General features: G+C 37.8%; 1 protein-coding gene across 15 annotated transcripts in view; it reads left to right on the top strand.

Moving 5' to 3' along the window:
• The window catches only part of BAZ2B (bromodomain adjacent to zinc finger domain 2B), a 101372-nt gene that overhangs the window by 61433 nt on the left and 14357 nt on the right, over positions 1–25582 (top strand). For 9 of the 15 annotated variants that reach the window (XR_001414586.1, XM_014966529.1, XM_014966535.1 and 6 more), the window contains 15 exons: positions 1528–1738; positions 4593–4685; positions 4806–4867; positions 7163–7228; positions 7978–8043; positions 8700–8744; positions 8991–9023; positions 10215–10280; positions 13218–13358; positions 14726–14980; positions 15728–15942; positions 17344–17418; positions 22839–23082; positions 23629–23691; positions 24553–24697. Coding sequence is in view for 14 of the 15 variants with exons in the window: in XM_014966529.1 (XP_014822015.1) it covers positions 1528–1738; positions 4593–4685; positions 4806–4867; positions 7163–7228; positions 7978–8043; positions 8700–8744; positions 8991–9023; positions 10215–10280; positions 13218–13358; positions 14726–14980; positions 15728–15942; positions 17344–17418; positions 22839–23082; positions 23629–23691; positions 24553–24697 (1780 nt within the window). In the remaining variant the exon portion in view is untranslated. The remainder of the gene's footprint in view (positions 1–1527; positions 1739–4592; positions 4686–4805; positions 4868–7162; positions 7229–7977; positions 8044–8699; positions 8745–8990; positions 9024–10214; positions 10281–13217; positions 13359–14725; positions 14981–15727; positions 15943–17343; positions 17419–22838; positions 23083–23628; positions 23692–24552; positions 24698–25582) is intronic. The other 6 variants (XM_014966532.1, XM_014966538.1, XM_014966540.1 and 3 more) reach the window with 3 other exon arrangements.

A 25582-nucleotide genomic window follows, 5' to 3' on the forward strand; every position in this document is an offset into this window, starting at 1 on the left:
GGTGCATTGAACACAATGCAATATGGTCATGATTCTGAACAGCTTGTTTTTAGGAACATAGCTAATACCAAAGCCCTTTGGAATGTCTGTAAACTAAGTGTGAGATTTACTCTTGGGATGGTCTTTACTGGGAGGGATTCAGACTTCAAAAAAGGTATTTCTGCAGATACCGAGAGCTTTCTTGGAATCTGAATGTTTCATTGGCAATGTCATTTTGTCAAATCATATATTAAACTTTTGTAATTATAAAGAATAAGCAGAAAGAATTAAATTTTCAGAATAAGCAAGTTAAAATGTATTTTATGGTACAGCAAATTTGATTTCGGTATTTATATGTAAGTGTGAAAACTTTGGTAATGCAAATGTGTATTTTCTGAACAGATAATTAATGTGTTTTATAAGTTACCAACTTTCATTCTTGCTTTAGCAGACACTTTTAAAATCTTTTACAAACCTTTGAAAGCAAATTATGGAGTAGGCTTGAAGGATACTTAGTTTACATTTTCACTCCCACATTTTTCAAAAACTTGGGAAAATGGTAAAAGATGTTACAATTTTGAAATGCTCACGTTCAGTGAAACAGGATCGATAGACTGTGTTCCTGTTCTACTCAGTAGATGCAATAAAGTATTTTTTATCAGTTGAAGTAAAGCCATTTCTATGTAAGGACTAACTTGGGTATTTGTATTAACAAAGTAATTCACTATTGGTTTTTAAGATTCCACAAAAAAACAGTGGTAATAGTGAAAGAAAGGCTTGAATGTATTGCTGCATACTGTTTAGTTAGAGAATATAGTTAACTTTTAGTTCAGATAGATGGATTCTTAAAAGTTAGAAACTTTTGTTTGCTTCACGTTGGTGCAGAAATTAATTTTCTTGCAGTGGATGAGGGAAGAACTAAATTCTATTTAATAAAACTTCAAGGTTAAAATGAGTCTGTGTTTTTTCAGCTCAGTTGTTGAGATCTTCAACACTACAGAATGCAATATTTGAAAATACACTACTGTACGTGCTTGTTATGGATGTCAAAATTTCTGTAAACACTAACAGTTGGAAGACAGTGACTCGTAGCTTGACACATTTTTTCATTCACGTTGAGCAGCAGATTATGTGAAAGTAGAGTAGTTCTTTGAGTTTACGTAATGAGGAAGAATCTATTTTGCCTTTTAAAAGGGTTGAGCAACAAGCGATTTGGTCAGAAATAATTAAGAATGACAGAGTAGTGGCATACCTGCTAGCTAATGACTGTGAACATCACTGAATAGTCTTCAAAATCATGCACAGTAGTACAATTTACAAAAGTTTGTAGAGATAAGCTGTTAAAATATAGATTCTGTGCGTCATCAAAACCTTGTTCTATGCAAATAGTACATCACAGCTCTTGCGTATTTCTTATATAAATGTAACTTATTTGAATAAAAACCTCAACATATCTCTTGCTGTTCATGTTCTCAGTTTCTTAGATTTATTTTTCCTTTATTAAATTTGTGTTTATAATACCTGTCTGTGAAATGTGTTAATTAAAAGGGTGTGCAGTGGTGTCTCCTGAAAGAAGAGGAAGTCATTCCCCGTATCAGAGCTATGGAAGGGCGAAGAGGACGACCACCAAATCCAGACAGACAGCACTCTCGAGAGGAGTCAAGAATGAGACGACGCAAAGGCCGACCTCCAAATGTTGGTAGCACTGAGTTTCTAGACAACACTGATGCAAAGCTTTTAAGAAAGCTTCAGGCTCAAGGTAAGAAGTTTTTACTGTTTTACAAACAGAGGGTAGCGGTATATAGAGCGTTCATGGCTTTTCTAAAGAGGAGTGATGTTTCTCTCTGTCCTTAGTCTTCTCCTCTCCAAACTGAAAAGCCCAAGTAGTTTTCTCAGAAGGTAGTTGTTCCATCCCTTTGATCCTCTTACTTGTCCTCGAATTTCAATATTTCTTTTCTAGGTGTATTACCTTACATTTATCTATGATGAGGTTCCTCTGCTACCTTTGCCTACTGTTTTGTAGGGCTCTTCCAGAGTTTCTTGCTGTCAGCACAGTCTTGGATTTTCCAGAATGTTTAACATCATCTTCCCATTTCAGGATTTAACTTTGCAGTCCCCTTTACAGGTTTCATTGATGAAAAAAGCTATTAAGTAGAGCTGGTTCTAATATTGATTTGTGAAGAAAACCTCTACATACTCTTCTTCATCACAAAAGAGGACTCCTGATCTCTGCCCTTCACCTGCTATCATTTAAAGAACTTTCAGTCTGTGAAGCTTTCCTTCAGTGACATAACAGCTTAGTTTTATTAATATTTGGCTTAGTCAAATATGTTCTGAAACTCTAAATACATTGTGTCCATTAGGTTCTCTTTATCTCCCTGCTACTGACACTCTCATTGAAATTAGGCTGAATTTCCTTTCGTAGAAGCCATGCTGACTGAACTGATGGTGTTTTATAATGCACTCAGTGAGTATATGTAAGACATAATATGTAGAGTAAGACTCTACCACCTCAACGGGAAAGGAAAATCAGACTACCTGATCTGCATTTTCCAAGAGTTTTTGTGTTGGTGAGAGTCGCCAATCCTGTGACACAGTGGTTGTTGTTGATAATATGGTCAGCACCCAGACTGATGTCCCTGGTTTCCCGCTAGTGTTCCTTCGGATTTCACGGCTTACTCTGTCTCCCGCCCTGGTGATCTGTGAGCACGTGACTTGCCGCCTTGAGCTAATAGTTCTTTTACCTCCAGTTCATCTAGATCATCTGACCTGTCTGCTGTGGACGGTGCACTGAGTAGGGGAATCTACCCAACATCCTCAGCAATAGAGACTGGCACAAGGAATTCAGTAACCTTTTTAATAAAGGCTATTTTTTCTATCCTGTTCATTGTTAGGTCCCACTGATTGCATTTCTGGCTTCCTGTTGTGATGTATGTAAAGATCTTTCACTGTCTGCTCAGGCATCCTTTGCAAGGTGCTCTTCAGATTCTTTTTTAGCCTTTCTAACTCTTTTAGGTTGGCATGTCACAGGCTTTTCTGTTCTTATTTGAACAAGCTTTTAATTTTTTACATGCTCACCATTTTCCTATGACGGCCTCCTTTTCTGAAGAGCCACATATGGACTACCTTTTTTCCTTTTTTAAACCTTTTTTCCTACCTTTTTCCTTTGGCTCAGTGTTTACCTGAACAAGTATACATGTTTTTGAACTGTTTATAGGTTGCTCTCTTGCGGAGTATGCGTGCTTGAAGACTGCTCCTGTACAGCCTCTTTTAGGGTTACACCAAACGGACCAGTAGTTCTCCCTTTATTTGTTGTTTTTATGTGGTGTGACTTTGTGTAGAAAGCTGGTCTTCAGCCTGTAAATCTCATTCTGATATTCCTTTAACATTGGTACCTTGCAACACCATGTATTATTAATCATCCGTCTACTGTGTCCGTGAGGTTTCTATTTCATCTGGGTTATCATTTGATACCAAGAATTTTAGTTTCCCTAATTTCATTTAAGACTTCTTGGCTTGATTTAGAAGCCATTAGATTTTGTTCAATACAGCACAGACTAGTTGAGTGGAAATACAAGTGGTCTGACTTGTCGTCCCTGTGTTTTGCAGTAGAGGTGTTTGTTTCCCATCTGTTTTGTGCAGGTACGTGCTGAGCATTAACTACATCCTCCTTGTGGATTGTTTCAGTTCAGATGAAGCGGTCCTTTGCATCCGTTGGCCTTTCCATAGTTCATAGTCAAAGTTCACCTCTCTAACGTAAATTCTAATTTCCAGCTACTGGTTCTCTTTCGATTGAGGTGTCACGTACCCTCCTGTATGGTTTCCCCTTGACCCTGAAGGCTTCCCTGTTGTTGTGTACCTGCCCTTGCTATCTACAGCAGCATCTTATGTAAATGTGGATTTTCCATATGTGTCCCGGTGTTTCCCAGGAAGCTGACAGTGTTTTGGAGAGCGATATCAAAGAGGTCCTGGACCTCTGTCCTGTGAATAGCAAGCTGAATTCAACCTCCAAAAAACTTTTCCTACTGCTGTCTTTCTTCAGCGTGTCCATGCACAGTTCACCTAAATTTTCTCACTTAAAATAGTAGAATGCTTGAGGAAATTACTAAATAGCAGAAGAGTGGCTGGCTGTAGGTAGCCACAGTAAAGAGAAGTGTGACCCAGATGAGAGTGCTCTTACAGCATGGTAACAAAGGATTAGATAATTACAAGAGCTGACTGAAAAGGAAATCAGTAATTCCATGCTTTCTGGATAAAATGTTGATTTAGTACTCAGACAAATGTTTTCTACTTTAAGAAGAAAGAAGAAATCAGTTTTTAAATGAAGCAGTATTATTGGCCTGATGCTATCACTTCAAAGATAATTTTTTCCTCCAAAGGTCATATTTTCTTTTATGTAGAAGGTATCCATGTTCATCTGCGCTGTTGATGTAGTTTCTGTTACAGAAGATACCACTAAAGGTAGTTGATAGTGAAATGTTGTCAAGATAAATGCGTGCAAAACAAATCCTGTTTTCGCTGTCCTTACCTCAAGCAGATGTCTGGAATATGAGCTGTATCTTTATTGTTGAACAGCATTGTTTTTATGAACTTAATATTTCTTTTGGTGACAGAAATAGCTAGGCAAGCAGCCCAGATAAAGCTACTGAGAAAACTCCAGAAGCAAGAACAAGCTCGAGCTGCCAAAGAAGCGAAAAAACAGCAAGGTAAGTATTATTTGTAAAAGTTTGTGCAAGCTAGCAGATTATTTTGGAAAGTGTTAATGAAAAGTTACCTGTCTTTTGAAATATTCTGCTAATATTAATCTTGTGTTTGCTGTTTGTTAGCTATTATGGCAGCTGAAGAAAAACGAAAGCAAAAGGAGCAGATAAAGATAATGAAGCAGCAGGTAAACTTTATGTGACTGTTAAATAAGCTCTTTAAATTACATTCTCAATTACTGAATTTGGGGTATTTTAATTATTTAGTAAATTATTAAGTATGCTGATTACAAAGTGAATGTTTTAGATCTAGTTTTAAATGCCACATAGTGTATATTTAAAATTCTAAAATCTGTTGTTGTTGTTCATGTTGTCACGACATCCCAATTTTGTCTGTGTTGATTTAAGTCACCCAATGCAATTGCTTGCCAATATCAGTAAGAGATTAAAAGACTGCTAGTAAAGTACAGTGATGCAGTCTTCCTTTATTTGGTTCTGTGAAAACAAGCATTATTTTGCCTGCTTATATAAATAATGGGATATTGTAATTACTGCTTCAGTGATTGTGGCTGCCTGTCCCTGATCTGAAGTTGCGTGTGAAGTGTTGTGTCTCAGTATGGCACTGAATTAATGTGTGCTTTTAAACATACAGGTATTGTTAAATACTGTCACAGCAAATACTTCCAATAAAAGTAAGCTTATATATACTTTACCAAATGAAGCTCCTTATAGAAACAGGCTTTTAAATTTTTTAACAGATTAAGAAAAGTTATGTAGTTTGGGAATCTGAAACTTTTTAAAAGGGAGTAATTTGCATCCAGAAATATATTTGCATGGTTGTTCTTTATATTTGTTCTGTTCAGTGTGAAACTTACTGCAGAGTTCAGAAATTAAATACTTTGACTGGTAGCAGTCAAAGGACAAGTTTTTTAGCTTTTTGTGAGAAGACATTTTTTATGTTTGGTACTTTTATTGCTTTAGGTTTTACCCTCTTAGAGTGGCAGAGAATAAGTGTGTAGAACCTTCTAAAAGTATGAAAAATTGACTTTGAAAGAGAAATTTTACCTGTACTACTGTTGAATTAGAATGTGAATGCATAGTACAGATGGAACATTTAATTATTTTTGAAAAAGAATGTTTAAATCTTATTTGAATTAACTGTTTTGTGTTCAGTGTTCATATTCTTATTATAGTAGTATATATAGAGGCTTAAATCAAATGGAGATGGTAACTATAGATTTTTCCATTAAGAAAGTGCTCAGTATAGAAGTTGTCACTCTACCATCTGTGAGTTAAACTGGGAATGTCTGAGAGAGCTGGGGCAACTCCGCCTGGAGAGGAGAAGGCTCCGGGGATCTCACCAATGTCTATAAACACCTGGAGGGAGGGTGCCAAGAGGAGGGAGCCAGGCTCTTTGCAGAGGTGCCCAGGGGTAGGACGAGCAGAAACAGGCACACACTGGAACACGAGAACTTCTGCCTTAACATCAGGGAACACTTCCTCACCATGAAGGTGACTGAGCACTGACACAGAGAGGCACTGACTTGCCCAGAGAGGTTGTGAACTAATCCCAAAGTTTGCAATGATTGCATTTCTAAGTCAATGTAATAAGTCTTTATACAGATTTTTAGGAACTAATTCCCCCAAAAGAGTGAATTAGAAAATGGTTACACAGCATCCATCTGTGTCGTGCTTAGCTTGATTATTTTCCTCTTACCACAATGAAATGTGCTGAAATGTGTTGTACTGCCTCTGGCTGCTGTTTAGTTTACTTTTTTTTATTATTTCACTCTTCAGCATGTATAAAACTCCGTATCCTAAACTACATGTTAAGGCATCCAGATTCATCATCAATTACCTCAATGCTCTAAAAATCTGGAGAAACTGAGGTGTACCTAACTGTGAATAAATTGTACAGGTGCATGTGGATGACTGTTACTGGCTGGCAGAGGATGTGCTTTGGATTTCACAGTACTTGAGTTCTCCATGTTGCCCTCAGTTACTGCAATGACCTGAAAGGCTGCTAGAACCAAGGCAGAAAGTAATGATTTGAACCCCATATTTCTTATATTCAGGGAGATCACATCAAAACATCGTGTTTTTCGTGTCACAGCTCCCATTTCCATTCATTCCTAAATAGCTCCACCATTGTTAATTAGAATTTGAATGCTGCTAGCTCGCTCACATTATCATTAATCTGGTTCCCTTAAGGCTGTTAAAAAAAATATACTACTGTGACAACTTAAACATGAACACCTGTGCATAACTAGGAGTTGGTTCCTTCAGGGATACACCAGACATCTTCCAATGCTAGTAAAAATTCTAAACTTACCGTGTTGTATGGACACAATTGACTACAATGGGTTTGAGACTTGATAACGAGTATGTATGTATAAACTTGGAAATTATTTTTTTTTTCTAAATTTAAATTTATTTTCTCAACGCTGTTTTTTTAAAAAGAAATAACTTTCTTCCCCCTGTAGGAAAAAATTAAGCGAATCCAGCAAATCAGAATGGAGAAAGAACTTCGAGCTCAGCAAATTTTAGAGGTAAAAATAATGGCTCAAATGTAATTTTTGTATTGCCGTTTTGAAGAATGTTTTTATTTTATAGTCACACATGCCCTTAGGAATGTAACTAAATATAACAGCTCTAACAATCTGGACTTCGGAAGGTCAATTCAAAAACCTGTCTTAAAATACTGTTCTGAAAAACATATCTATTAACTATGACCCAAATTTGCAAATGTTCACTTTGGTTCCTGACTGTCTACACGAATAGTCTTGTGTTTGCAAAAGTTAACAGCATAACTATTCCTTTGTTAGAAAACAAGTTTGCACTAATAGGGCGTTAAAGCAGTATCGTGCTGTGCTCTGCGTGAAGTGCAGTGGATTTAAAATACTAAGTTTATATATCTATGCTAAAATATACTGGTGTACTCTACAAGTTTGATAGGATACTAGCAGAGATAGATTGCTAGTTTTCAAGTCTCCATTCCTGGAAAAATTAATGGTAATCTCTGTCATTTGTATTTTATTGTTTCTGTGTACACTCAGTATCTCAGTTTTAGTAGCCAGGTGAAGCCATTTGGAGTGGGGCTTGGAATTCTGGCTTAACTGTAAAAAGTAAATGAACTGTGAATACATTGATTATGAAAGCTGCATTGGGGAAGAAGTCTGTTGCAATGTACACAAGGTGTGATGATTTTTTGAACTTTTAAAGGCACGTAACTTTATTTCTAGTCAGATTATTTTCAAGTTGTGATGGTGCTGTTGTGTGACCTGTTTTGCATGCACAGGCAAAAAAGAAAAAGAAGGAAGAAGCAGCAAATGCCAAATTATTGGAGGCCGAAAAACGAATAAAGGTTAGTTTAGAGGAGCTTCAAAACCAAGAACTTTATGGTGCATAATCTATGTTGATGTATAAAAGCAGTAAATTTGGAAGGATATTAAATGATAATGAAACTGTATATAGAGATGGCATATGAATAACGTGTATGTATGCTTACGTAAATACTAGAAGCATACACAGAGAAAAGTTTGTGCATGTGCCATACACACGCAGACATGTGTTTGCACATAACACACATGAACATACAGAGAGACAGTAATTTTTTGTGTGCTCTTACCATGAGTTTTTCTTACATGGTGCTCGGTTTGCAGAACTTAAAGTGCTTGTGCATTAACATTGTTCACAGTATTCTTTTAAGCACACTATCAAAAAACTTTGTTGCTTCTCAACAAGTATACAAGACTACATAACTTTGACAAATGTGGGAAAATGCATTTTATATATGTACTTCTGTTACTGCTTTGGCATTCTTGGTGTCTTCTAACATGAAACCCCCAACTCAGTAGACTTGCTGTCATGTACACTGTGTCTGCTTCTCTGTGGTCAGATTTTGAGGGGTGGGGAAGCAAGAATTTAATTCAGATGTGCTGTTGTAGTGTGGCAAAAATGTGCAACTTGAAAGTAAATTTTTATAGATATTTTAAATTAATTTTTGTTCTTTTGTTTAAGGAAAAAGAGATGCGACGGCAGCAAGCTGTTCTACTGAAACACCAGGTTGGTATAGATTCAGTTGGCCAAACAGACAGAATGCCAATTGGACCTGCTACTTAAGCTGTATGGGGTGGGGGGAATCTTCCAAATACGCCCTTTTTAAATTTCTGGGTTTGATTCCTTCCCAAATTTTCTTTTACCTTATGATTTGTTGCTTTGCTTTGGTATTGGGGTCTTTTGGGGGATTATAAATGGATTTATGACTTTGTGATTTCTGTTTCATAATGTTGTGCCAACTCTTTCTACCAGGAGTTGGAGAGGCATAGACTAGATATGGTATGGGTATGTTTATTTTTGTACATCTAACACCGCATTGTGATTTGGTTGTGATATGGTTGTCATAGCAATGCATAAAACGTAGCACTGGCTGCTGTCATTACATACTGCTGCATGGCTTTACAGCACAGTGCATTGCATACATCTGCTTGTCTGTCTGTGAAGGGGAAAAAAAAAAGACATCTCGACCGTGTATAAATTGAACATGGCAATTAGTAAATGAGATTTTAAGCCAGAAATCTTTGTTACTGATGTCCCAATAGAAATTGGACTACTGCATAAAATCAGGGTTTAATTATTGCAAAATTAATAGGTAGTCACTTGGATAATTTTTGCAAGCCTTGTCCCATTCACTGGGAATGAATCCAGGTATTTTAAATACAATTCTAATTGACTTATTTTAGAAATCAGGATGATTTCTCTCCTAAGTTTTTAAGGCACTGAGGAAATTAGCTTTCAGTCGGTGGTAAATATATGATGTTACAAGTATACAATGAAACATCAGAATGTAATTGTAGCCTCACTGAATTAGATAATGAAATTCTCATAGACTTTAATGGGGCCAAGTTTTACTCCACAGCTTTTAAGGCAAAAAAAAATCTATACTTGATGCTCTAGAATACAGCTCTTTAATGCATTTGAAATTACTGACATAATTTATTGAGGGACAGGCATCAATAAATGCAAGTGTTGTTGTGTATGTATATATGCCACCACTTGCTTGATTAAAACTGATCTAGAGCTGAGAAAATTAATCACATTAATTTTTTGCTTGGTTACAAAAATGTTAATATTTGCAAACTTTAAAAATGACCAGTTGAAAAATTCTGCTCAATTGGCTCTTGAAGAAGTAAATTGCAAGTTCCATAATAGCAGATGTAAGGTAACTGACCTGTTCCAGCCAACCATTATGCTTTTTGTTCTGCCAGCTTATGAAGGAGCATCACAACTGACCATAAGTAAATCTGTATGCTTCTTTTTTACACTGTCTCCATGTTCATTGCTTTACCTTTTTGCTTTTGATTGTTCTTGTATTTGCTTTCTAAACCTGAACTAAAACGTGCACAGACTTGGCCATTCTTGTCCTATATTTAGTATTTACTGTGACTTGTCTATTAATGCTAAATTTGATACTCAGCTTTTTTACCGATTTGAATATGTGGATTGGTTTTGTTCTAATCTCACCTGCTTCAATAGGAACGAGAAAGGAGAAGACAACATATGATGCTTATGAAAGCCATGGAAGCACGTAAAAAAGCAGAAGTGAGTATTAACCTCATAAAGTTTGAAGTTTTCATGGTGATCTGTACAAGAGGAGGTACACCCTTTGGTGTACCTTTTTGTATAATTTCATTTGTGTATGTGGCAGGGCCAGGAAAAGAAGCAATAAGCACAAATTGAAATGCAGGAAATTCTGTTTAAACTTAAGAAAAACTTTTTTACTCTGGGGGTGGTGGTTGAACACTGGCAGGGATTGCCCGTGTGGGTTGTGGAGTTGGAGCCTGCTGGAGCTGATAGTGGGGGTGGCAGCAGGGACAGGAAACACACAGGGATGGGGAGTGGATGTTCTCAAGAAGGTCCCCTCCGTCCCCAGTGTTTCCGCACAAGAAGCGAATAATGGAGTAGTTGCTTCAGAGTCTTTGGTATTTCCTGGAAAGGAAGTTTTATTTTCTCTTCTTGAAGTTGTTCATGTGTGTAACAAGAGTAAGGACGTCTGTCATACTGAGTTGTCAGACTTGCTGAACAGGTTTTCCTCAATACTTATCCAGGGTGAAAATACGCATCTTATTCCAGTCCAGGCTTTTTAAACTTGCAGATTTTGTAGCTGATTCTAGATTTGGACTACAATGAAACCAAGGAAATAGAATTATTATGGCTTAATAATTTTATTTTTTCTTCTTCAGTAGAAAGCACTGCTGCACTATCAAAAATAAATGCTTCATTTCTCATTTTATTTTACTAAAAATGTGTCAGAAATTCTGAACCAAGAGATAGAGAAGTCTAAAGTCCTAGATGTGTATGTGTCATTTTGTGTACAAGCATTTTACTTGGTCCATCCCTGAATCTAGTTATATAACTTTTCTTCTTTTTTGAATGCAGTAATATTAAGCTGATAACAAAAGAGGGATTAATTTCACTTTCCAAAATTTCAGACTTCTTTTGATGCTGATTATCTAACCATCTAGATTTCTTGTTCTGTTTTGTTTCTGAAAATAAGACTATTTTTAAAATAGCTGCCCTTTCCTTATGGTGAGTGCTTCTTTTTCTGGTGACTGCTTTCATTTATGGAAATCTAGTATATTGCAGAAGGACCTAATAACACTTGCTTATTATGAAAATTAATGCTAAAGATTAAATACACATTCTGTGCTATTAAAGTAGGTGGGGTTTGGGCAACTGAATTAAACTATTCCTTTTTAAGTACTGCGACATGAAAATGTTATTCATAATTACAATGATTGCTTATGAGTTAAAGGAACTCTTGATGCTTTACTTGGAGGAGAAATACTCAAGAAACACTGATGGTGCATATCAACACAGCCTAATCCAAAGTCCATCAAAACATTTTCATTGAGGCCTTTAACTACTTACGTTTTACTCTTAGCTGTGCTATTGCATGAAAGACACGGAAGTTTCCCTGCTCTTAAGCTAATGTAATCGTTTTTTAGTAACAGAACTTGTTCTTATAACCAGTTCAGAGGTCTCTATTTCATTAGGAGGGCTGCAGAAGGAAACGAGGGAAAAGTGCTTTGCCCTGAAAAGCAGTTATAGCCATGTTGTTCGTGACTGAGGTGGCGTGAGAAAAAGCCTCTCTTACAGGAGCACCACACCCTGCTTATTCAGGTTATACTGCAGTAAATGAGACGTTACCAGCTAAAACAACTCCAACATTTTTAGCTTTATTGGTTTAAAATAATACAGTAGTTCATGCTGCATTACAGATGGCTAAAAAAAATTACCTAAAAAAAATGTACATGACAGAGTAGCATTGATGATAAAACCAGAGCCGTACAGTATGATGAAACTTCTATTAGATGATGATAAACTACTTTACATCTTAGTAATCCTGAGGCTGTCTTCGGTTTTAACCCTGATATTATTTTAATGGGGACTATCAATGCTAAAACATAATAACTTTTTATTTCACTTGTTATATATTTCTATATCCTGAGACTTTTATAAATAAATCACAGATAGCTAAGAGATTGAAGTACGATAACCATTGTTATAGCATCTAGTTGTCAAAGAAATTGTTAAAACTCTTTTCTCTTAGATATGTTTGTAAATCTAAATGAAAGTGATAGACCTAAACAAAGGAAAATTAAATAATGCTTCAGTGCAGGGAAGAATTTCCGAGTTGACTCTTGAGCTGAGCAGGAAAGGTGTCCTCCCAGGTAGTTTCTGACTGACTATTTTGCGTTCGGTAGCGGTGTCCCGGGGTGTTCAGTGAAGGGTGTGGGCAGGGGACGGGAAGGTGATGGAGCTCCAAACCCAGCATCCATTAGGTCTAACCCAGATTGGAGAGCCATAGTTAGTGTGGTGTTCTGTGTGCTGGAAGAGAAAAAGAATAGATGCTTGGCTTCTCACTTGATTATTCCCTTTATTCTGCTGTACTGAATAAGATATTAATGACTGTTCAGTTTTCGATTGCATGCTAAGTGCGTAGTAATTCAAGGCCAGAAGCCCTGTGTGTTGAAATGATCGGTTGTGTTTTATAAGTTACTCATATCCAGTTTACATATTATGGCAATTTTTAAACCATGCGTTGTCCAGTGTGATCTCCCCAACTACAGTTTTCTTGAGATGTCTCTGCGTTAGTGGAGTTGTATCTATGATGCTATGATGGTGTTTAAGCGGGCCTTTAAAACCAGGCGCTGTGTGTGTACAGCAGCTTCTGGAGCTGTTTTCATTCGGTCACCTTCCTGACATGGTTCTCCAAAGAATCTCTAGGTGTGAACATACTCAATACCTGTTTCCATGTGGACAGGAGAGAAAAATAGTGCATCTTAGATTTCCTCACAAATCTGATGGTTTTGTTCTATTTCTGTAGTTTCCCCCTCCCCCTTACTTGAATACAAGTTTCTTAATTGCTGTGGTAGTTATTAAGATTACCTAAGTAATGCTTTTCAAATTCTTAGATTATTCCATTGTCAGCATAATATGTGGGGTTTATTTTCTGTTCTTTCAATTCTGTTTAAGGAAAAAGAGCGGTTAAAGCAAGAGAAACGCGATGAAAAAAGATTAAATAAAGAGCGTAAACTGGAACAGCGCAGATTGGAATTAGAAATGGCAAAGGAGCTGAAGAAGCCTAATGAAGATATGTGCTTAGCAGACCAGAAGGTAATCATAATGATGTAAACTTATTTACTTGCCTCTTGTTTCTGTATTTTGCCCTTGTGACATCAACTATTTTTCTTGCAGCCACTCCCAAAGCATTCAAGTTTTGGTCTAGGTAATTAGATATCTATTCGAAATATACACAAATACAAGATACTACAAATGCTGAAGTAGCATATAGAATCACAGAATCGTAGAATCATAGAATCATCTAGGTTGGAAGGGACCTTAAAGATCATCTAGTCCAACCATCAACCTAACTCTGACAAAAAAATAAATAAGAAATAGGCAATTAAAAAAATCACTAAACCATATTCCTGAGGACCATGTCAACCCGTCTTTTGAACACCTCCAGGGATGGTGCCTCAACTGCTTCCCTGGGCAGCCTATTCCAATGCTGGATAACCCTTTCCATGAAGAATTTTTTCCAAATATCCAATCTAAACCTCCCCTGGCGCAACTTGAGGCCGTTTCCCCTTGTCCTGTCTCCTGTGACTTGGGAGAGGAGACCAACCCCCGCCTCTCTACATCCCCCCTTCAGGTAGTTGTAGAGAGCGCGATAAGGTCTCCCCTCAGCCTCCTCTTCTTCAGACTGAACACCCCCAGCTCCCTCAGCCTCTCCTCATAAGACTTACTCTCCAGACCCCTCACCAGCTTCGTTGCCCTTCTCTGGACCCACTCCAGCACCTCAATGTCTTTTTTGTGGTAAGGGGCCCAAAACTGGACACAGTACTCGAGGTGAGGCCTCACCAGTGCCCAGTACAAATATGTTTAGTTAACTAAAAGTATTTTCTTTAAAAGTGGCCTGCTTCCCAGAAGGCATTTGCATGATGCTCCAAAAAATGTATCAATTACTCTGAGTTATTTTTACAGCAGGAACATGCATCATGTCTCAGTCCACAGGCACTAGATAGAGCTTGTCTCATGTGTGTAACTATTCTAAGCTGGTACTCAAAAAGCTACTCTCCCAGTCTTCTGTGTTCTTAGTTCTTGTCCTTCAGGGCTTGACATAGCTCGGGATCAAGCCCTCTCTGTTCCAGAGAATTCCCCTCCCTGTGTCCCTCAGATATTTTTACACAACCTTTTATAGTATTTTGGCTCAAAATAGAGCCTGAGAGCATCTCCTGGCCCAAACGTAAGTAGTTATTACTCTTGCCTCTTACGATACATGGAAAGGTAAACGTATTTCAGCTTAGAATTAAATTTTCTGGATGGGATGTGGATGGGCAGCTTCTCTATAGCTTTTACCTTCTGGTGTTTTCATGCTGTAGGTCATGTGGAACTGTCAGCTAAATTCACTAGCTAGTATCAAAAAAGTTTTCTTTTGAAATATACTAGTGAGTCTTTAATTGTTTTTCTTTACTTCTCAGCCTTTGCCAGAGTTGCCTCGCATCCCAGGCCTTGTCCTTGATGGAAGCACATTTTCAGATTGTCTCATGGTAGTGCAGTTCCTGCGAAACTTTGGTAAAGTTCTTGGCTTTGATGTGAATGTGGATGTCCCTTCCCTGAGCGTTCTTCAAGAGGGTTTGCTAAACATAGGGGACAGCATGGGAGAAGTACAAGACTTGCTTGTAAAGCTTGTCTCTGCAGCTGTTTGTGATCCAGGACTGGTCACAGGATACAAGGTAAAAAAAAAAAAAGGAGGAAAAACATTTTCCACGATTAACACCCTGTATTTATGAATGCCTTCTTCACAACGCGCCTTGACACCTCTCTGATCTGGATTTCCCTTTCCTTTTCCTTCTCTTTGGTATCACTGTTCTAATGTTACTCAAAGTCTTTCTGTGCCCTGTCAGCCTTCCCATTTTCCAGAACTGATATATTTCTGGGCATTTTCTCTACCCTTCCTCATTTTTATTTGAACCTTTTGTAGGGCACTGTCACATCTCTGGCCACATCTTTTAACTCCTTCCCCCTTTGATTCTTACCCTCATGTTATACTCTCAGCGAATCTTGCCATTTCTTTCTCCACAGTCTGCTCCCTACGTCACTTCAGCAAAACTCTGATTCCTTTATGATGCTTTCGTTATCCTTTTTTTTTTAAGCCCACATAGCTTTTCTCTACTTCAGAATTTTAGATAGCATGATTGTACAAAACAGTATTCATCAAGTTCCAGTTGGACCATGTCTTTTTTCATGTAACCTATTTCATGAATATTATTTCTGCTCTTAAAAACTTAAAGGTGAAAACATTCTCATTTGTTACTCTATTCAAATTTACATTTGAATACTTTTAAAGAGAAATCCTGATTTAAGTCCTTCTATAAGAATGCAAACAACCCACCCCACTGTTTTAGAAACAGCAATGTAGCCTGCAGAGAGAAATTAATATTTTTAAATGTGATTGTTCAAAATGTCTTTATTCTTTCTAGGCTAAAACTATTCTTGGGGAACACTTACTGAACGTTGGTATCAATCGAGATAATGTGTCTGAGATTCTGCAGATATTCATGGAGGCTCATTGTGGGCAAACTGAGCTGACAGAAAGCTTGAAGACAAAAGCTTTCCAGGCACATACTCCAGGCCAGAAAGCCTCAGTACTCGCTTTTCTTGTCAATGAGTTAGCATGCAGCAAAAGCGTCGTAAGGTAAGATTTTTCCCAAATGGGTCTGTGAAAATAAAGTTATAAAAATGTAACAGTTCAAAGATGTGGTATGCACTGTGTTCTGTTGCAAAAGGATTCTTGACGTTGTTATAATGAAAGCTGAAATTTGCTGTTACCACTTCTTACCTTTACCTACTCCTGACACGATGGAAGAGTAGGACTAGGTTTGGTCTGTAAGTTTGTTTTGAAAGCTTACACCAAAGCTTCTCCAGCAACTTGTGAAGTAAAGGGTGAGTTTGATTACAAAGAAATTTACTAACTATTCTAGGGAATAATTTAGAAGAGCTGTATAACAGTTCTGCAGTACTCTGTTTTCTGTTTTTTCCTTTTGTTTTTTAAGACCTCTTTTGTCCAAGTACTTAAACTAAGGTCATAAGCTGAGGTGTCAAGCCTGATTTATCATGGCAGTAAAGCAAGAAAGTGTACACTTCATTTGTGGTCAGTAATGTATAGCATTATTTCATAACTTAAAAACCCCTATGTCAAACAACATTTTAAAACCCAGCAACGTGCAGTAAAAACTTAGGAAATACCAGCCTTTGGGGTACCTATGCCATTGCATACTTACTGTGATGAAGTTTTTTCTCACCTAATTGGGTGCTGTTTGGTGTGCTGTGCTGCGAGAGGGAAGGAGCAGCATTGTGTGAGGCAGGGATGAAGAAAGGGAAGGAGCGGTGTCGCGTGAAGCAGGGATGGAGGAGGTGGCTGATGTTTACCAAAGCTGGGAAGCAGCAGCAGGGGCAACGCAAAGGCTGCATGAGAGAGTTCGTGTGCATTGGTCATCATAGTAAGAAACTTATTGCAGGGGATGAACAATTAAGTCAGATTTATAGAAATGATTATTTAGAACTTGAGTTTCTGTATTTTCATCATAGAAGCAACCATAACTTGCTAAACTTGTGGAAGCTGGGATGTCTCAGAAGTGTGTTTGCAGACAGTTCTGTCCTGAAGCGCTTTTTTTCATTCAATTTCTGCAGTTAAAAGTGAACATTAGTTTGTAGATCACATGGATCCTAGTCAGAAAACCGTAACGTACCAGTGATAGCCTGGTTTGCAGCGCAGGGCTAGGTGCTTTGTGGCAAATACAGCTAGAGGCTTGACATTGGATTAGAACTATTGAAAGAAATGTCAGATTCTTTGAATGATGTGCTGCTTATGGAAAGAAAGCTTATGTGATGCAGTACATAAAGACTGCCTGACACGGGTACAGCAGTAGGCTACATCAACATTCCTAGTATTGGAATTTCCTAGCTTTAAAATTATTTATTTTGATTTTTAAACATTTTTCCAAGATAGTTCTTTGAGACAAAGTTTCTGTACGTAAATGTCTATCAGAAAAAGATATGGAAGTTCATAGTTAATGGATTATTTTGTCTTTGACAGTGAAATTGATAAAAACATTGATTATATGTCAAACTTAAGGAGAGATAAATGGATGGTTGAAGGCAAACTTCGGAAGTAAGTTTCATTTCCTTAAATATTACAACATACTGCTTTTTTCATTTGCTCAGATATGCTGCTATGTGGGCAATTGGTTCCAATGGCTTTAAGCTGGAGGGGAGCAGATTTAGATTGGAGGTTAGGAGAAAGTTCTTTACTGTGAGGGTGGTGGAGCACTGGAACAGGTTGCCCAGGGAGGTGGTTGAGGCCCCATCCCTGGAGATATTCAAGGTGAGGCTCAATGAGCCCTGGGCAACCTGGTCTAGTTGGGGGTGACCCTGCTGACTGCGGGGGGGTGGGACTAGATGGCCTTTGGAGGTCCCTTCCGGCCTGGACAATTCTATGGTTCTATGATTCTATAAGGATAAAATCAGCTGATTTAATTACAGGTTTACCAAGGAGTTAGTAACTGAACTGCTTAATTAAGATGGATGTGGGTTTAGAATGGTACAGCAATAGTCTTTTACATCTATTAAAGATGCATGAGGTTCAGGGGCTTATTATCCCTCAAAACTGGAGGAAAGTCAAGTCTGTTGTGTATTCTTTGGAAAAAAGTGAAAAAAATAATTAACTCGAATATTACAGGAGCTGTCAAATCACTATTGACATTATAAAAGTTTATTTGGACTTACCAGAATTACCAGTGTTCATTTTGAAAGGTGTTTTAAGAAGACATGATTTTCATACAACAGTTACCAATTGAATTGTGCTAACCTGTATCATGTTATCTTAGTGTTTCCCATCTGTCAATGTTATGTTGTTCCCCATAGCTAGGGATCATACGTAGAGTGCAAACTTTGAGATATTTTTTATAATTTTATTTAAGGTAAAATTGGAACTTTGTAAGGGTTGTAAGTTTCATATCCACTGCTCTCCCATCCTACAAGACAAAATTCCATACAGCAAGCGTAATGGCTCCACTACCAGGAGGCTAGAAGGCATAAAGTTCATGAATCACAGGGGGTAAAAATACATAGCCAGACTCTACTTTCTTCTTTATCTTTAGTCACCTTTACCTCTTACTAGGAACGGTGAATCCTTTCTTAGTCCTTTCTTTAGGTACTTATGTTTCTAATCTTATGTCTCCCTTTTTTCCCTTTAATGTATCTCAGAAGGAAGAAGGAAGGAATTAAAGAAGAAGGACAAGAGGAAGGTAGAGGAAAAAAATAGACCAATAAAAAGAAATTCTCTACTAATGCTGCAGATCCCAGTCTGCACAGGGTTAATACATTTTATCTTTTAGGAGAATCTAAATACCTTTTCCTGTCTTCATCTGTATCTCTACGGGGTACAGTTTAAAAAGTGTTTCTGAGGTTCTGATGTAGCCAACTGTCCGTTAGTGGGATGGGACCTTTACCTGTCCTGTTCTTAGGGACTGCCTAGTCTTTCTCTCCCTCCATCAAACTGTAAGTACTTGTAGATGTAGGATCCTCCCTTTTCCTCATGATCTCTCTCTTCTTCCCTTTCAAATAGTGGGCATAATACCCTGAAGTCCCAAGCCCCTCTTCCTTTCTACAGTCATTTCTCTTGTTTCTTGTGTTTTCCCCTCGTGTGTGCGTTTCAGGTTCCAGTAATTCTGTCCTTGTTTTCGAGCGTAAGTATTGCGGAAGTGTTCAGAAAGGTGCTTGTTCTGCTGCTTTGAATTCAGTGGACTTGTTTCATCTCTCATCTTTGGCTCAAAATCTTCGGATTTTCCACTGTTCTTCTGATGAACTCCAAGAAGCTTTTTAGAAGAGCCTTCTTTGATCAAACAATGTTTTCTTCTTTATTATGTTGGTTGGTGTTTTTCATAAACTTGTACAACTGTTCTGGGGCTTCTCTGAAAAGAAATCTGTCCATTTCAGTCTTCTGTTTGGCCTTCTTTTCTGCTTCTAGACTTCATTCTTATGTATGTTATCTTCCTCATCCATTTCAGAGCTCAGTCTAGTTTTGAAGCATCCCAGTCCCAAACGGTTTTGCATAGGATTATCTGATTTCTTGACTACTTGCCATGGCATCAATGGATGTGTGCTTTTCTCCTGTGCATACGGATCTTCACATGACCCTCAGCACAAGCCCATCACGCGTGGGAGGTGTGTAGTGGTAGAAGGAAGGATGCCAAGGAATGGGTTTATTTCATCTCAGCCTGATGTGCAGTGTTCTCTCTGGTAAATCCCCATCCCACTCTTTCCAGGCTGTCTTGGAGTATATCCGAGTGGGATGAGAAAAGATCCTACCTGTATCAGATGCTTTCACTAAGTGATTTTTTTTTTTTGCGTTTGCATTCTCACTTTTTAAGAGACTAGCTCTGCAACTGGATATCAGGAAGGGGGGCAAAAAATATAATACGAAAGCTGGGGTCTGTAAGATAGAGAAACGCAACATTAAAATCCCAGGTTAGGAAAAGGAATCATTGTATAAAAGCCTATTGGGGTGCCTGATTTTTTTTTTATTTTTTTTTTTTTTTTTTCCCTTTCCCCAACTCTTAAGGATATTGAACAAATTTCCTTGATAAGTATAATATATATGGTTGGAAACTGAATTCTGAACTGCTTGGACTTTCTGCTGAGCTGATGGTCAGTGAGAGGTTGCGTCCAATTCCTCCTCTCTTACATTTAGATGTGGATCTTGATACTAATCGCTGTTTCTGTAAAGCCACCTGTCTCATACAGTCAATTCATCTTTCTTTGTGCTTTCTGTATCACAGTTGTAGTCAGAAGACTCTCACCTGAGATGATTCAGCTGTTTTATAACTAGATCTTGATAAACTCAGCATTTCCTTTTCCATTCCATGCCCTCTCTTTGGCATCTCTCTTGTGACTTGATCAATATAGAAGGAAATGAAAATGAAATATAGCTGCTTGAAGGATTAAGTGTTTTCTGTTTACTTACAAGACTTGAAAAGCGGCAGAACAAGGTTTTTCACTGCAGCCATGTTCTTTCTAATGTGTTGGTATTATGGCATACTCCTTGTAAATTAATTTCTTTCCAATGAGGCCATCTCTACTGTAAATGACAATGGTATATCAAAAGCAGTGTCACATGAGGGTAGAAATTACAACCTGAGTTTGGGTAGGGGGTGGTAATGCTCATGTGGGAAACTTTTCTTTTTTAAGACCCGAGCTGAAGTACACTAAAAGTACAATGTTTAGAATTTCTTTGGCTTGCTACTATTTCATGTTTATCCGCGAAGATTATGCGGAAGGCATGAAAATTAAGCCAAAAAGTGAATTTTCCTTTTATGATCTACTAAATGTTACAGATTAGATTGGAGCAGGTTTAAGTCACACCTCTAATTATCTGATGGGTCATCCACTCTCTTCATAGGCCAATAGACTTTATAATTCTCTCAGCTGTTTTAGGTGTTCTGGTATATACCTGAAAGTAAGAGAGATGAAGCAGTTTTCTGAGTGAAGGTTTTCTTCTCTGTGAGCCGTATGTCTCGGTAGAAGCAGGAAAATAATGCTTGAAATACCTGAATATTTTTTAAGTTACACTGTCATTGGTTTCTGCCTCTGCAGGCTGCTGCCTCCTTATGCATACAGTGCTTTGAAAGAAGAGGGCATCTCTGGTTCATCTCCATTCTTACAATTTGTAGTGCAGACTTCAGATGCAGGCTTCCCTTAGCCCCTGACAGCATTATATCTCCATTTTTGCTTTCAGCAAAAGTATCCTTTTTTACTTCTCATTTCTTTTAGCTATATGAAAGAGGTTTTGGCTGGTTGAACCTCCACCTGTCGGCTTTATTATTGAATTGTCTTCAAGATTATCTTAGTCCAATTTGTCTCAAAAATGGTCCCAGTCATGCAGCAGTTAATCTAATCATTCACTAGTGGCTTTGTTTGACAGTTAATTCCTGTGTATAGGCAGGAATTTCCAGTCCAGATGAAGCAGGATTTGATGGTTTGAAGTTATCCTCAGAAAAAAGGAAATTTTTTTTGTTTAAGAAACTTAACTCAGTGGAAGCCTGAGTCATATTGATACTCAGTGAGATTGCACCTGACCTGAAAATGTTACTTGCTTCCAAATTCACTGGGAGGCTTGAGAATTTTTTTTAATCAAAAAATATTTTAAATAGCTAAAATAGCTTGTATTGGAAACACGAGAGTATAAAAGTTTCTAAATTCTCCAGTGGATTAACCACTGCATTAAAACCCAACAACGACTAACCAAAAACCCCAACCGACCACAAACCCCAGAAACGAACAAGCAAACAAAACCCTAAAACCCACTTCCACCACCCCCACCCCTCATCCCCCTGATTTAAAAAGAAAAAAAACCCCAACCCAAACCAACCGAAGCCTGACTGTGTTCGAGCAAACGGCAGTCCCCTTGCTGGTCCCTTGCTGCTGCTGGAGGAGCAGCTCAGCGTCCCTCGGTCGGTGCCCTCGAGCGCCGGCGTCACGGGCCGGCTCTGCGGGAGGCGGCCGCGCTGCCCCTGTCCCCGCTGCGGCCACAACACCCACTTGCTGTATGGAATATTGTTTTGTAGGATGGGGAGAGAGAGAAGTGCGACAAGGAAAAATTACATACTGTAATTGTGTTTGTCGTTACTGTTCTACTTTTCCCATCCTACCTTCTTCCAGTCATCTCTTACAGAAATCTTTGTCTTTCCTACACATGTTTATGAATCTCTTCTCAGTCAGTTGCATTTCTGGTCTGCATCATAAGTGACTGGTTAGGCCTGGCTATTTATACCTCCTGTGATTCAGCATGTTTGCCTGCTAGCTCCCCGGTAGGTGGAACTATAATTTTTGCTGTGTGGAATCTTGTCTTATAGGGTTTTTATAGAAGAAGAAGGTCTACTACAACCATAATTACTGGTATGTAAGTTTCCCTTTTCTTTTATAAAAGGAAAAATGAGAGTTTGATGGAGTAATCTCCTCATAGTTTAGGTAGCTAAGACTTCTCCGAGAAGAAAGTATGTCCTAGAATAAAAAGATCAGCCAAAGAACTAAGGTAAAATAATACATAATAAATTAAAAGGGCATAAAAATCTGAAATGGAAAAGAAAATAATTTAACCAACCTTGCTGTTGCCATGCAAATGTAAATAATTTCATACTTCCAACTGAGGAGTTTTGTTGTGTCCTCCCCTCCCATCCCCCCGGTATTTTATGATCATATTCTTAAATGTTTAAAACAAAATAAAAAAGGAAGTTGCAATGGTTCTTTCTTCTAATTGTCTTTCCTGGCTTTTAAAAATCCTTCTTGTGTTTCATTTCTTCGGAACAGTTACACAATAAAATTCACCTGGGAGAAGCAGAAATCCTATTCAGAACTGAATAAGGGGCTTTATAAGCTGAATTTTTCTTTTTCACTCGTGGCAGTAAACATTGTCAAATGTCAAAGAGCTAATTGCAATCTAAAATGTATGCTTTACTTTCAATCATATAAGAAGACGGCTATGTTTATGCTATAGACATATCCATACTCACACCCCGTGTCGTGTGTTCTAAGGCTTCGGATCATTCATGCCAAGAAAACTGGCAAAAGAGATGCTGCAGGAGGAGGTGAGGGAGGAGAGGAGCAGCACTCCCTGGAAACACCCACACCCGGCCGCAAGCGCCGGCGGAAGGGGGGGGACAGTGATTACGATGATGATGACGACGATGACAGCGATGATCAGGCAGATGAGGATGATGAGGATGAAGAGGACAAAGAAGATAAAAAAGGAAAGAAGGCAGAAGTTTGTGAGGATGAGGTGAGGGATTTTAAGTATAGTGAAAATTATTAACTAACAAGTTAAAACTTGTTTTCCCTTTTGTTTCTCTGCAATATGTGACTGCTTCCCCAAAATCTAATGACAAAAAGGAAGGAAGAATAACTTCCAATATTTTTAAGTTTTTGGAATAGGTATATTTTCCGGGCTGTTGGTTTTTTTTTCCTTTTTTTGATAGCTGTTATAGTATGGGTTGGTGTTTTTTTTACTTGGTCGGTTTGTGTTGGCTTTCTTTTTTTCCTGCTTACTTGTTTTGACTTAGTCTAAATTTCTCTGAAATTCTGAAAGATTGTAACATATCCAGAGAACTGCAGCTTTATTAGCAAATGTAACTGTAATTTTCTCTTAGAGAAGAATAAAGGTCATTTATTATTTAGCAAAATAATAAAGAAGTGTAAAGTTATATTTTAAGTTATCTATTTGCCTCTCATTTTCTGTTACATCTTTTTGCTGTAATATTAGTAAGGCATGGTAGTTTGATTTTATCCTGAAATAAATTTTGCATGACACTGTATTTGCTGATTTTAGGATGATGGGGACCAGACAGCAAGTGTTGAAGAACTGGAGAAGCAGATTGAAAAACTGACAAAGGTGAGAGGTCATTTGTCTTTGTTATACTACAAATTTGATCACTGGATGTCATGACTTAGAATGTTAACCATCATTTTCAATGCACTATCTTAATATGAATGGAAATAAGGACCAGCTTTTGTTTTCTGAAAATATGAATGATGCTTCTGTTTGTGACACCTGAGCTGTGTAGTTCAGTCTGGGTGCATCTGACTCAAAAGACAGTTAGAAAGCTCTTGATAATATATTTGCCCATCTCAGAATAAAAGGTATTATAATTTTTATCCAGACCTAGTTGATATACTTCTGGTTGTTGATCTTAAAAAGTGATGATCGATTTTGTGTAGGAGAAGCAATGACTTGAGTTTAACACGACTGCAGTTCTCACTCCCTGCAGCATGCTCGTTCTGCAGCTGTGTTCCAAGCCAACACAGGGACCTGTCCTTGCGTCAGATTTTGAAAGAAGAAACAATGGAATAGGAGGAGAAATGTAAATGAGAAAGATAAAATCCTGTAGCTAGGGGTACTCATAGAAAGTTTGTCATTCAAGACTTTATCTCTTGGTTTCCCTTGTGTTCCAAATTGCAGTAAGTCAGCCGTCCGGAATGACACCCGAGTCCAGCAGCATCGGTTTAGCAGAGCAAGAGTTGAGTAGACAAAGTGAATTTCTTGTTGGCCGCCCCCGAGAACTGTTTGTGTTTGAATACAGAATTTATTTTCAGACATTATTGTTCTCATTCTTTTATGAACCAGTTAAAATATCTTATTAGTTTCCCATCAGGAGCTGCAGTATCATGTTCAGTCTGGCAGCCAGGACATGTTTTCTGTTATAATGGATTTTTCCCCCTGTTGAATTATAACGCTTTCCCTTTTTTAAAACAGCAACAAAGCCAGTACAGAAAGAAGTTGTTTGAAGCTTCACACTGTTTGCGTTCAATGATGTTTGGTCAAGATCGCTACAGGCGCCGATTCTGGATTCTGCCCCAGTGTGGTGGCATTTTTGTAGAAGGCATGGAAAGTGGTGAAGGTAAGAAACAAAAAGGAATAATGTCACAGCGAGATGTGCTGTCCCAGGACATACGGCCCATCTCTTTTTGCAGCAAGGTCTTCAGGCTTCACCTTCAGCCAGAGGCCAAGCAGGCTACTCTTCATATGTGCTCTCTGATACTCTCTTTCTGATGATGAAATATCAGTTAATATCTTTCAAAATGAGGATTAATATTTTGGAAGTTTTCAGTTGTTATAGGTCTCTGTGTTATGTTTTTTCATACTTATCTACATGGCATGTTTTTTGGCTCTTTCTGAACTATTTCATGTTTCCCTATGGCAGTGAACTCTGCTTATGAAAACTAGGATGACCATACAATGGAAAAAAAAAAAATGCTTCTCATCTTCAGTTGTTATATTTAGTGCAAACATACAGACTATTCTGTGTTTGAAGACTTGATATTTGTCTGCAAAAATATGAAAGTTACTTTAACACAGTGAAGTACTGTGTTTTCTAATCAACAGTGTGATTTAGTTTCTGTATTTTACCAACTGATCTTTCTTCCAGTCCAGCAAATGCTGAAGTTATTCTTGCTAATAATGTAATTTTTTGGTTGTGACAGTTGTATACTAACTGTGAATGAATTTTCACACACTTCAAATTGGATAGAAATTATTGCAGAAAATACTTATTAATCTGACCTTTTTGTGGATATTAGAATTTTTAAACATAAGCCTTCATTTTGGTTACAGAAGAATCCTTTCTAATTCTGATACAAGGACCAAAACCCCATTACTCTCACAATTTTCTCTAAGAACAGAACAAAAAAATTCTCTGATGTACATCAGAATTGCATGATCTCATAAAAAGTGCATCATTCTAGAGAGCTGCTTACTTAAAATAACTGATGTTTCAGCATGGTAT

Source organism: Calidris pugnax, unplaced genomic scaffold (genome assembly GCF_001431845.1).
Source record: "Calidris pugnax isolate Ruff unplaced genomic scaffold, ASM143184v1 scaffold48, whole genome shotgun sequence".
Lineage (NCBI taxonomy): Eukaryota > Metazoa > Chordata > Aves > Charadriiformes > Scolopacidae > Calidris > Calidris pugnax.